The 13,774-nt window shown below is 48.3% G+C and overlaps 1 protein-coding gene across 5 annotated transcripts in view; it reads right to left on the bottom strand.

The window, feature by feature from the left end:
• The window catches only part of RGS9 (regulator of G protein signaling 9), a 106,646-nt gene that overhangs the window by 75,526 nt on the left and 17,346 nt on the right, over nucleotides 1-13,774 (bottom strand). For all 5 annotated transcript variants that reach the window (XM_030923902.1, XM_030923903.1, XM_030923904.1 and 2 more), the window contains one exon: nucleotides 804-900. In XM_030923902.1, coding sequence (XP_030779762.1) covers nucleotides 804-879 — 76 coding nt within the window. In that variant the 5' untranslated portion in view covers nucleotides 880-900. The remainder of the gene's footprint in view (nucleotides 1-803; nucleotides 901-13,774) is intronic.

Here is a 13,774-nt window from a genome sequence, read left to right as displayed (position 1 = left end):
CAGAGAGGAGACAGTGGCACCACCCCGAAAGGGCAGTTGAGAAGGGCCTGAAATGAATTAGAAGGTAGAAGGTGGAGCAAAACAAAGGCCAACTTTTTTCTGCTAAATAGTATTTTTTTTTCTGCGACTTGGTTTCACCACAAAGCAAACAAAACAACAAAACAAAAAATAACAGTGAAGATTTCTAAAATGAACTTCTGGGAGGAATGGCTTCAGGAAATGACCTACTGAGTCCTTTTCTCCTTCCTGACCCCTTCCTCAGAGGAAGACTTTAGTCCGGGAGTCAGCAAATGTACTCTGTAGAGCGCTAGATAGTAAATAAACATTTCAGCTTTGTGGGAGTCTTGTTCTGTCATCCAGGCTGGAGTGCAGTGGTGCGATCTTGGCTTACTGCAACCTCCGCCTCCCAGGTTCAAGCAATTCTCATGCCTCAGCCTCCTGAGTAGCTGGGATTACAGGCATGCACCACCACGCCTGGCTAATTTTTGTTCCTGTAGTAGAGATGGGGTTTCCCCATGTTGGTCAGGCTGGTCTCGAACTCCTGACCTCAGGTGATCCACCTGCCTTGGCCTCCCAAAGTGCTGGGATTATAGGTGTAAGCCACTGTGCCTGTCCACAACTATATATTTTAACTCTGCCATTGTAGTGTAAGAGCAGCCATAGACAATACATAAATGAGTGAACATGGATATGTTCCAATAAAACTTTATTTAGAAATAAAGTTTTTTACAAATACAGGAGGTGGGCCGTATTGGGCCTCTGGGGTCTATTCCAGGCCAAGACTAAAGTGCAAGCTACATCACCTGTCATGGCATGAGGAACGCTGGTGACCAGGACCCTCTGGTTCTGCATTCGGACCCCTGTCTCTGGGTTCTGCATGTCCTTCACGAGCGCTTCAATCTGCAAGACAGAACGGGAAAAAGCCAACTGACGAGAACAATTTTGAAAGTTGTGCAGGGCCATTTCCACTGCACTGAGAGGGATCTCAAAATGCAAAGGCGGACACCGGGGTTCCCCATCTGGTACAGGAGCCAGGTGGGCACTGAGGGACTCTAATGCAGCCAGGACTAAGGTGTGCTCCACAGCCACAGATCCCATCCCTGTGTGTGAAGACTCGCACATTCATCCTGACTGGGAGATTCTGGGGTGGCTTTTAAGGAAAGATGGAGCTTAACGAGAAAGGATTTTGCTGGGCCAGGCACGATGGCTCACGCCTGTAATCGCAGCACTTTGGGAGGCCGAGGCGGGCGGATCACGAGGTCAGGAGATCGAGACCATCCTGGCTAACACGGTGAAACCCCATCTCTACCAAAAAAGACAAAAAAATTAGCTGGGCATGCTGGTGGGCGCCTGTAGTCCCAGCTACTGCAGAGGCTGAGGCAGGAGAATGGCGTGAACCCAGGAGGTGGAGCTTGCAGTGAGCCGAGATTGCGCCACTGCACTCCAGCCTGGGCAACACAGCGAGATTCTGTCTCAAAAAAAAAAAAAAGAAAGGATTTTGCTGGACAGAAAGTGATAGAACACCATGGGCAAAGGCGTGAAAGGATGACAGCTCCCAGGGTTAGTGGAACAGAAAACAGCAGGAGTTGCGGCTGGAATAGCCAGTGGAGGCCAGATCACATGGACCTCAAAGCCACCCCTGCAGTGTGGATTTTGTTCCAGTGACTGTTCCTGGAGAGCATTTTGGAAACGTGGCCCATGACAGAGAGAAGAACATGAAGTAGGAAAAAGTTCGCAGAGGTAGAGAAAAGTGCAGTGACCTCTTCAAAGCTATTGCATACAGCCCAGTGAGGAACAACAGTGACCAGGCACAGTGGCTTACGCCTGTAATCCCAAATTCAGGGAGGCAGAGGCGGGAGGATCGCTTGAGTCCAGGAGTTTCTGACCTGCCTGGGCAACACAGTGAGGCCTTGCCTCTACAAAAAACTTAAAAATTACCTGGGCATGGTGGCACATGCCTGTAGTTCCCAGCTACTTGGGAGACTGAGGCAGGAGGATCACTTGAGCCCAGGAGTTCCAGGCTACAGTGAGCTATGATCGCACCACGGCACTCAGCCTGGGTGACAGAGCAAGACCCTGTCTCTTTTTAAAAGAAGCAAAGAAATGACAGTGCTTCAACCCTTAACACCCCCACTCTTTGTACTCTCAGCAGAGCAGCCAGATGGGCTTTCCATTATTTTAGAATATGTCACTCTTCTGCGTGGCTGTTCCACTGCAAGGGCCACTTGACACCGAGTAAATGATAAAGTTTCCCTACTGGTCTACATGTTCGGGACCTCCTTCCTCTCTGACTTCTTTCCTACCACTCCCCACCAGCTCCCTCTGATCCAGCCACACTGGCCACCTTCCTTCCCCCAGCCATACCAAGGACACTCCCAGCCAGCCTTGGGTGGGTCCCGTGCTCTGGCTGTTCCCTCTACCTGGGCCAGTCTTCCCAAGAGACCAATCTGGCTCCCTTCTCACCTCCTTCCCCTTCTGATGGTCTCAGGAGGCCCACTCTGACCATTCCTAAAGCTGCAACCCTGAACTCCACCCTTGGCATTCCTGACCCCCTGCTCCATTTCTCGAGAGCATGCGTGTTCTTCAAACATACAAAATAATTGACCTAGTTATTACATTGTTGATGGTGCATCTCCCTTTGCTCCTGGAAAATAAGCTCTTCCTGGGGGTCTTTGTCTGTTGTTGTTTGCTGCTGGATGTCAAGTGTCAGGAAGTGTGCCTGGCACATAGGTAGTACCCAGTAAGCAGGTGATGTGTGAATTAATAAATAAATGAGGCAGTGGCCAGGAAGATGGTAAGCAGGCATGACCTTCAGAGCCCTAGAAGAGCAAAAATAAACTGTATTTGCAAGTGACTGAGTGGTTCACTGAGGGTGACACAGAATAATGCCAAGGTTTATAACTTATACAACCAGAGTTACCAGTTACCAAACTAGAAAATGCAAAAGAAGAAGCCGCTTCTGGCAGCAAAGGCATCTGCCTTGGCAGGTCGACTGCAAGGGGCTGCTGAGATTCCCACAATGTCTGGGAGGTGATTGGAAATGACTGCCCCAGGTTCAGAAGAGACAGGATCAGAGATACGAATTACAGCCATGACTGTCAGGGAGAGTTGAAGCTAAAGAGAATCAAGAAACTGTCTGAGGAAGCCTGAACTGCAGGAAGGCAGCCACAACAACAGCCCTGACTATCTTTAGAGTTGTTTTTTTCATTTTTATTACTAAAAATTATTTCCCACTTGAAAAAATCAAATGGAAATAATATCAACTGAAGGATTTATTTTTTTTTTTTTTTTTTTTTTTTTTTTGAGGCGGAGTCTCGCTCTGTCGCCCGGACTGGAGTGCAGTGGCCGGATCTCAGCTCACTGCAAGCTCCGCCTCCCGGGTTTACGCCATTCTCCTGCCTCAGCCTCCCGAGTAGCTGGGACTACAGGCGCCCGCCACCTCGCCCGGCTAGTTTTTGTATTTTTAGTAGAGACGGGGTTTCACCGTGTTAGCCAGGATGGTCTCGATCTCCTGACCTCGTGATCCGCCCATCTCGGCCTCCCAAAGTGCTGGGATTACAGGCTTGAGCCACCGCGCCCGGCCTGAAGGATTTATTTTTATTTTATTTTATGTTTTGAGGCAGGTCTCCCTCTGTCACCCAGGCTGGAGTGTAGTGGCACGAACTTGGCTCACTGCAACTGTCACTTCCTGGGCTCAAGCAACTGTCCTGCCTCAGCCTCCCGAGTGGCCGGGATTACAGACACATGGCACCACGCCCGGCCAATTTTTGTATTTTTAGTAGAGACAGGGTTTCGCCATGCTGACCAGGCTGGTCTTGAACTCCTAACCTCAAGTGATCCACCCGCCTCGGCCTCCCAAAGTGCTGAGACTACAGGCGTGAGCCACCTCACCCAGCCTGAAGGACGTTTTTTTTTTTAAACAAACTGGATGTTTGACACTAGTCAACAAAGATGACTAGAGAAAACCCAGGTGTTTCTCTTGTTATTCAGTGTTTGCTACTGACCTTGAGAAAGCTTCATGTGCAGAGGTTTCAAACTTCATGTTCCCCTAGAAAAGCCCTCACTAACGGGAAAGCTGTCTACTCCCCGTGTCCCAGATCTACTTGCCAATGGTCAGTTGGTCATTTGACATCCAGGCACAGTCATGATCGACTCTGGGAAGCCAGAGAGAAGAAGCTTTGGTCCCTGAGCCCAAAGATCTCACTGACCAGTGCAAGCATATTCTAGGACAATGCAGAACGTACAATGACAAGGGTGAGTCTATGGTGTCATGTGAACACAGCAGTGCCTAGGGCTGGGCAGAAGGGAAGGACGCCTCCTAGATTGATTTTTCTTTTTTTTTTTAGACTGAGTCTTGCTCTGTTGCTCAGGCTGGAGCACAGTGGCGCGATCTCAGCTCACCGCAATCTCCACCTCCTGAGTTCAAGCGATTCTCTTGCCTCAGCCTCTCAAGTAGCTGGGATTACAGGCACCCACCACCACGCCCAGCTAATTTTTGTATTTTTAGTAGAAACAGCGTTTTACCACGTTGGCCAGGCTGGTCTCAAACTCCTGATCTCAAATGATCCACCCACTTCGGCCTCCCAAAGTACCAGGATTACAGGTATGAGCCACCGCGCCCAGCCTCCTAGGTTGAATTTTACAAAGTTTAGCAAGTATTAGGAAGCAGAAAGAGAAAAGGAGCATGGGTGAGGGTGTTCCAGGTGGAAGGGCCACAGGAGCAGAAGCACAGAACGTGAACCAGCAGCAGGGAACAAAGCCCTTTCCTGCCTTCACCCAGCCCAGGGCTCTCTCCTGAGGTCTGGGCTGCTACGTGCAGCTGGACATCCACGTGGAAGGCTGCTCTCACACCCAGTCTGTCCACATTCCCACCACTACCCAAAGTAAAACATTTCATCCATTTACCTGTTTCCCCTCTCCCCTCCATTTAGCCACCTCGCTTACACCATCTCTTGGCATTGAATTAAACAATATCTCCCAACACTGGCTCATTAAAATTTACAAAATCCTTTTGTGATCTGAAGGCACTTGCTAGCGGTCCAAAGAAAAAGCACTCAGGCTCTGTGGGATTTCCTTTCTCTATTTACTGTAGGATCTTGGGCAACTCACTTAACCTCTCTGAATCTCCTTTCTCTGCCATAACATGGGGACCATGATAGTATGTGGACTACTAAATGATTCTATAATACCTTAGAATTTAATTAATTTGTGGCTTTATAATCCCTTAGAATTTAATGATGTAAAATGCTCTATAAGGAGAGATATATGTTATGTATGCATAATGATATACGCTTTGTCAGGAGAGACATATGTTCATTGCTATGGTTAGAATTACTAATATTAGTAGCATTCATACTAATACGTTTTGAAACTTTGCATGCAGGGTTGTGTTTAGGTGCCCAGGAATAGAAACCCAGGTCAACAAAGCAAATAAGTATAGGTATTTACGGGGCATGTATTAAGAACACTGCACTGCAAGGATACAAGGTAAAAGACTCCAGTCTTCAGAGAGTTGAGCAGACAGTTACATGAAAATAAAAAGTTAACTAATATGAAAGCTAGGAGTCTGAATGCAGAGAAAGCTCAGTTCACACCTCTGCTCCAAATTAGAAGCTAGAGGCTTTACGTAAATTGCTAAATTTCACTAGGACTCATTTATCTGTAAAACAGAGCTTGCAGTAGTATCAGGCCCGGTGTGATGGCTCATGCCTGTAATCTTAGCATTTTGGGAGGCCAAGGTGGGTGGATCACTTGAGGTCAGGAGTCCGAGACCAGCCTGGTCAACATGGTGAAACACCATATCTGACAAAAATACAAAAATTACCCAGGTGTGGTGGCAGGTGCCTATCATCCCAGCCACTTGGGAGGCTGAGGTGGGAGAATCCCTCGAACCCAGGAGGCAGAGGTTGCAGTGAGCCAGGATCACATCACTGCACTCCAGCCTGCACAACAGTGAGACCTTGTCTCAAAACAAAAACAAAAACAAAAAAAACACCAAAACCATTCATCATAGGGATGTTGTGAAGACTAAATGAGATTAAGCATACAAAGTATTTCATATCATTCTGTGCACAAAGTATTTATGAAATAGCAATTGCAAGTCAGACATGGTGGCTCACGCTTGTAATCCCAGCTACCCAGAAGGCTGAGGCAGGAAGATCACTTGAGCCCAGGAGTTCAAATCCAGCCTGGGAAACACAGGGACCCCTTGTCCTCCTCCCCCCGCCCACCCCCCCAAAAAAATAGCAACTGCAGACTGGCTGAGATGATCATAAAAAGAGTGCAGAGAGGGCCAACAGAATCTCCATAGATGGTGAGGACCCGGCTGCACTCCAAGGGAGGGGTGGTATAAGAAGGACTCAGGTTTCTTAATTCAGAAATGGAAAGAGATTGAAATGGGAACCCTGAGCACTGTTGGTAGAAATGCAAAATGGTGCAGCTGCTGTGGAAAACAGTATGGAGGTTCATCAGAAAAATTAAAAATAGAACTGCCACAGCATCCAACAATACCACTTCTGGGTATGTATCCAAAAGAATTGAAATCAGGCTCTGCAAAAGATACCTGCACCCCCATGTTCACTACAGCACTATTCATGCTAGCCAAAATGTGGAAATAACCTAAGTGTCCACTATCAGATGAACAAAGAAAATGTGTTCTATGCATACAAAAGAACATTGTTTGGCTTTTGAAAAGAAGGAAATTCTGCAATATGCAAGCAAATGGATGAACCTGGGGTTAATTATGCTAAGTGAAATAGGTCAGTCACAGAAGGACAAATACCACACGATTCCACTTACATGAAGTACCTAGAATAGACGAATTCATAGATCAAATATCAGAATGGTGGTTGCCAGGGGTCAGGGAGAATGGAAAACGGGAAGTTGCTACTCGACAGACATAAAGAACTTTCAGTTAAATGACATGAATACATTCTAGACATGTGCTGTACAACATTGTACCTCAAGTCAACAATATTGTATTATACACTTAGTTTTGAAAGGGTAGTTCTCACGTTAAATGTTCTTACCGCAATAAAATAAAAAATTTTTAAAGAAAGGCCAGGCACGGTGGCTCACGCCAGTAATTCCTGCACTTTGGGAGGGTGAGGCAGACAGATCATTTGAGGGCGGGAGTTCGACACCAGCCTGGTCAACAACGTGAAACCCCGTCTCTATAAAAAATACAAAAATTAGCCGGGTGTGATGGCACATGCCTGTAATCCTAGCTACTCAGGAGGCTGAGGCAGCAGAATCACTTGAACCCGGGAGGTGGAGGTTGCAGTGAGCTGAGATCACGCCACCGCACTCCAGCCTGGGTAACACAGTGAGACTCTGTCTAAAAAAAAAAAACAAAAAAAAGTTTTTAAAAGAGAGAGAGAATGATCCAGGTGCATTCAAGGTGACGGGTCATTCAAGGGAGTCCTGAAGTGGAAAAATGCTACCTGCCGCCTGTCACTCAGGCAGCCTGAAGCTGGAAGGCTCCCACCTTCCCAAGGAGCGTGGGACCATGTCCTAATTTGATGCTGAGGGGTGAGATTCCCTACTTCAATCTTTGTTGCGAAACCAGCATTTGCAGCTGAACCATGATTTCGAGAAATGGGCCAAGGGCAGGTACACAGCTGAGGCCACTCTGAGCACAGAGCCAGCCAGTGTGCAGAACCCAGGCAGCTCCAGGGACTCCCAGTGCAAGACTGACTGTCAGCTTCCTCTGCACAGATACATTCTCGGCTCACAGAATTGTTTTGGAACACAAAATACTCATTTTGACTTGACTCAGAGCCATAGTCCTTGGCCATCTGCAGTGTCGGGACTTAGCGGCATCTGAGGTCACTGGGTCAGCTGTAAGTCTAGCAGCAATGAGGGGAGCAAAGGGACAACCCCAGGAGGGTGTTTGCGGGGCGCTGAGAGGTAGAACTGCTGCTCCTGGGAGTGGCCCAGGGAACGAAGGAGCCGACAGGTTGTGGGAGTGACTCCTTCTGGAGTTCTCCACTAACTGTGACCTCAGGTCTCCATGGTACCCAAGAAGTGCCCGAGTTTCTTGTGTTTGTTTGTTTGTTTGTTTTTGAGACGGAGTCTCACTCCATAGCCTAAGCTGGAGCGCAGTGGCGTGATCTTGGCTCACTGTAATCTCCACCTCCCAGGCTCAGGCGATTCTCATGCCTCAGCCTCCCAAGTAGCCGGGACTACAGGCGCACACCCCATGCTAATTTTTTGTATTTTAGTAGAGACGAGGTTTCACCATGTTGCCCAGGCTGGTCTCAAACTCCTGACCTCAAGTGATCTGCCCGCCTCAGCCTGCCAAAGTGCTGGGATTACAGGCGTGAGCCACCATGCCTGACCAAGATTTTCTTTTTTTTCTTTTTCTTTTTTTTTCTTTTTTGAGACGGAGTCTCGTTCTGTTGCCAAGCTGAAGTGCAGTGGCGGATCTTGGCTCACTACAACCTCTGCCTCCCGGGTTCAAGCGATTCTCCTGCCTCAGCCTCCCAAGTAGCTGGGACTACAGGTGCACACCACCAAACCCTGCTAATTTTTGTACTTTTAGTAGAGATGGGGTTTCACCATGTTTGCCAGGATGGTCTCGATCTCTTGACCTCGTGATCCACCCGCCTCGGTCTCCCAAAGTGCTGGGATTACAGGTGTGAGCAACCGCGCCTGGCCAAGGTTTTCTAATATGAGGGTCCAAGACTCCTTTTTCCCACATTAGCTGCCGGATGAAAGGCTGCCTTCATTAAAAATGGTTTTTATTAGATGCAACAACAGCATGTTATAAAAACAGGGAGTCCATATATTGGAGAAGACATATAATCCCACTTTAAAAGTTAGAAACCCGAGTTTCTCCGATAGAAAGTTGGCAGATTTGATTCCTTGTCTTTGCATTAAAAAAAAAAAAATCGAGTTATAAAGAGTTTGAAAATAACCTTCAGAGGAGGAATAATGAGAGTTATTTTTAAAACACAATGAGGGGAGTCAGATTTCTTTCTAGCAGGTGTGTCACCCTGCACAGAAAGAAGGGCTGGGTGGGAGGAGGGAACGTCACGTGAACCTCAGGAACATTTTGAGGGAGTTCGGCCCATTGGGATCCCGATCCTTTCTCCTCCTTTCCCGATACAAATTCCTCTGAGGCGTCTCCTCAGTCACCACAGGAAACCACAGAACTCTAGCTCTATGGGCTGAACTGCGTCCCCCTATAAATTCGTACATTGAAGTCCTAATCCCAGTACCTCAGAACGTGACTGCTTTTGGAGATAAGGTCTTTAAAGAGGTGAAATGAGGCCAGGTGCAGTGGCTCATGCCTGTAATCCCAGCAATTTGGGAGGCTGAGATGGGCGGATGGTTTGGGGTCAGGAGTTTGAGACCAGCCTGGCCAACACGGCAAAACCTCATCTCTATTAAAAATACAAAAATAAATAAATAAATAAATAAATAAATAATAGCCAGGAGTGGTGGCAGGCACCTACAATCCCAGCTATTCAGGAGCTGAGGCAGAAGAATCGCTTGAACCCGCAAGGCAGAGGTTGCAGTGAGCCGAGATCGAGCCACTGCACTCCAGCCTGGTCACGGAACAAGACTCAGTCTCAAAAAAGTAAAAATGAGGCTGGGCACATGGCTCATGCCTGTAAACCCAGTACTTTGGGAGGCCAAGCCGGGTGGATCAAGAGGTCAGGAGTTCGAGACCAGCCTGGCTAATACTAAATACAAATAATTAGCCAATACTAAAAATACAAAAAAATTAGCCAGGCGTGGTGACGGGCACCTGTAATCCCAGCTACTTGAGAGGCTGAGGCAGAAGAATCTCTTGAACCTGGGAGGCGAGGTTGCAGTGAGCCGAGATCTCATCATCGCACTCCAGCCTGGGCGACAGAGCGAGACTCAGTCTCAATAAAAATAAAAAAATAAAATAAAGCGGTGAAATGAGGTCATGGAGTGGATCCTAATCCCCTATGACCAGTGTCTTTATGAGAACAGATTAGGACACAGAGAGACACAGAGGGAAGATGATGCAAGGACAGAGCGAGAGCAGCCATCTGAGAGCCAAAGAGAGAAGCTTCAGGAGAAGCCAACCGTGCCACACTTTGATCTCAGACTTCCAGCCTCCAGAACTGTCAGCAAAGAAGTATCTGTTGCTTAAGCCACTCAGTCTATGGTTCTTTGTGACAACAGTCCTACAAACTCATACAGACTCTGTGTCCTATATTCAATCAGAAACATCCCTTCCCCTGCACAGAGCGGGGAGAATCTGAACTGTTTCCTGAGTTCTCCAGGAAGTGAGATGCCCTTGCTATTCTGCTGCAAACTTCAGCAGATCTTGCACTCTCCTCCTTGTGTCCTTAGGGGCATCCTCACCCTCAAAGGCCAACACTCTCATTCCCAAACGAACTCTGCTTCCCAGCTCCTCCCAAGACAAAGCATCAGCCCCGCTTCGTTCCCAGGCAACATGTCAGTGCTGCACAACCAGGCGCCGCGGGACCCTGTCTGACCCCGTGTTGGGGAGAAGGGGGTCAGGGTGTCAGCTGCACCTTTCCTCTCTCAGATGCCAATGTGCTGAGGCATGACAGTAGGCGTGCCAGGGAATCCCGACATCACAGAGGGATCAGGGATGAGGGCTTTGATGGATCTGACATCCCACCCACCACGCCCACACTGCTCCTCACATTAAGGAGCTGTCACTCACTGCGGAAGATCTCTGGGGCTGGAATTTTCCTTTAAGCTGGAGAAGGCACCCGGGGGAACAATAACAATCGGTACTTTTCTGTACAAAGATGGGAAAAGTGACCCAGAACTGCAGAGTTGTTTTTCTAACAGAGGAGGATGTGCTCCGGCTAAGAAGCCTGGCCACACAGAGTCCAGCCACCCTCCCGCTGTCTCGCCCAATATCTCCCAGACACTCAGCACTATGCCCTAACCAGTGCTTCGTAGTCTTTCACCAAAATCTGCTCTTCCCACCCTGGTCAAAAGCCTGGGAATTGTTCCAGGCGACCCCAGCCAAGATGTGGGCAACTTCTGTTGAATGGGCTTTTTTATCCCTTTTTTTTTTCAGGCTGGAGTGCAGTGACACGATCATAGCTCACTGTGGCCTCAAACTCCTGGGCACAAGTGATCCCCCCACTTTAGCATCCCATAGCTAAGACTACAGGCATGTGCCACCCGCCCAGCTAATTTTTTTTTTTTTTTTTTTTTTTTTTTGAGACAGGTTCTGGCTCTGTCACCCAGGCTGGAGTGCAGTGGCACAATCCCAGCTCACTGCAACCTCTGCCTCCTGGGTTCAGGTGATTCTCACACCTCAGCCTCCCGAGTAGCTGGGACTAGAGATGCCTGCCAGCACGCCTAGCTCATTTGTGTGTGCGTGTTTGCATTTTTGGTAGAGACAGGGTTTCACCATGTTGCCCAGGCTAGTCTCAAATACCTGGGCTCAAGTGATCCACCCACCTTGGCCTCCCAAAGTGCTGGGATAAAGGTGTGAGCCACGGCTCCTGGCCCCCAGCTAATTTTTTAATTTTTTCGTAGAGATGGGTCTTGGTATGTTGCCCAGTCTGACTGCTTTTGTTTTCAACACATCTCTTATCTGCCCACTCAATCCTGCCTCCGTGGAACTTCTTCTAACCCGTCTCCCGAACTATCAGGTTCTGCCTTTCAGCTGTGGCATCTGTCTCCAGCCTTCGGGGTGCTCCTTCGCTCAGGGCTCTCAACCGTGGCCCCATCGATGCTTGGAGCTGGATCATTCTTTGGGGGTTGGTGAGGGCGGCTGTCCTGAGGGCTGTAGGATGTTTAGCAGCATCCATGTCCTCCACCTACTAGATGCCAGGAGCACCTCCAGTTATGACAACCTAAAATGTATTTAGACATTGCCAAATGTCCCTGGGGGCTTTCATCCTGGCTGCACATTCAAACCACCTGGAAAACTTTTCAAAAAGAGCAATGGTTAAGCCTGGCATGATGGCAGGCACCTGTAAGTGAAATTACTCAGGAGGCCAAGGTGAGAGGATCCCTTGATCCCAGGAGTTTGAGTCCGGCCTGGGCAATATAGTGAAACCCCATCTCTAGAAAAAGAAATTGTTTTAAAAAAAAGAAAACCAGGCCGGGCATGGTGGCTTACACTTGCAATCCCAGCACTTTAGGAGGCCAGGGCAGGTGGATCACCCGAGCTCAGGAGTTTGAGACCAGCCTGACCAACACAGTGAAACTCCATCTCTACTAACAACACAAAAATTAGCCAGGTGTGGTGGCAGGTCCCTGTAATCCCAGCTACTTCAGAGGCTGAGGCAGGAGAATCACTTGAACCCGGAGGCAGAGGTTACAGTGAGCCGAGATCTCACCACTGCTCTCTAGCCTAAGCAACAGAGACAGACTCAAGTCAAAAAAAAAAAAAAAAAAGAAAAAAAAAAGGAAGAAAACCAGTGGCATAAAAAGACCAATGCTTAAGTCTCACTTCCAGGCCAAGTAAATCAGAAACTCAAAGTACGGTGAGTTGATATTAACGTTTTTTAAAGTGCAGTCCAGGCCGGGCACTGTGGCTCAAGCCTGTAATCCCAGCACTTTGGGAGGCCGAGACGGGCGGATCGCGAGGTCAGGAGATCGAGACTATCCTGGCTCACACGGTGAAACCCCGTCTCTACTAAAAAATACAAAACACTAGCCGGGCAAGGTGGCGGGCGCCTGTAGTCCCAGCAACTCGGGAGCCTGAGGCAGGAAAATGGCGTAAACCCGGGAGGCGGAGCTTGCAGTGAGCTGAGATCCGGCCACTGCACCCCAGCCTGGGCGACAGAGCAAGACTCCGTCTCAAAAAAAAAAAAAAGTGTAGTCCAGGTTGAGAATTACTCATTCCATCTCTTACCAGAATCATCTTTCTAGCTTATAAACCAACTCATCTTATTCATCCCTGATTTTAAAACGTCAAACAGCTTCTCATTAAACACAGAAGTCATTAAACTCTGTAGCATGACCTAGGAGGCCCTCCAGTTCTAGGCTTTTCTTTTTGTTTGTTTGGTTTTTTGTGTGTTTTTTGTTTTGTTTTGTTTGTTTGTTTTGAGACTGAGTCTTGCTCTGTCACCCAGGCTGCAGTGCAGTGGCACGATCTCAGCTCACTGCAGCCTCTGACTCCTGGGTTCAAGTGATTCTCCTGCCTCAGCCTCCCGAGTAGCTGGGAATACAGGCACACGCCACCACGCCCGGCTAATTTTTGTATTTTTAGTAGAGACAGGGTTTTACCACGTTAGCCATGCTGGTCTTGAACTTCTGACCTAGTGATCAGCCTGCCTCGGCCTCCCAAAGTACTGGGATTACAGGCGTGTGCCACCGCACACACAGTTCTGGGGCATTCTTACCTACCAGCCTTCCCCTCCATCAATGCGAAACTCACTTCCTGCACACTTGGAGCCAGCTCTCCCGACCCCCAGGCAATCTCCCAAACCACCCTGCTACTTTACATGTCCATGTTTTGTATTGCCTAAAATGTCACTCATTTCCCCAACCTCCTGGCCAAAAACTACTGACTTCTTATCATTCGACTCCATTACAAGCCCCCTTGTGAAATCTGTCCTGATCCCCCGTGACCCCAGATAGAACTGACCACCCCCTGCTTGGTGTTACATGTATCCTCTAACAATGTCTGTCACAGCCTATGGAACAATTCTTGTCTCCTTGTTTACACATCTGTCTTTCCCCACTAGACTCTAAGCTCCTTGGTGCTCCCAGGACCTGGCACAGCATTTAGCCCATAAGTGCCCAGTTATGTGTCTGTATTGAATGAAAGAACATTACAAGCAAGAGATACCAA

The sequence above is a fragment of the Rhinopithecus roxellana genome, chromosome 19 (genome assembly GCF_007565055.1).
Source record: "Rhinopithecus roxellana isolate Shanxi Qingling chromosome 19, ASM756505v1, whole genome shotgun sequence".
In the NCBI taxonomy this organism is placed as follows: Eukaryota; Metazoa; Chordata; class Mammalia; order Primates; family Cercopithecidae; genus Rhinopithecus; species Rhinopithecus roxellana.
Note: the sequence above shows the minus strand (reverse complement) of the source record. Positions and strands in the feature narration are given on the sequence as shown.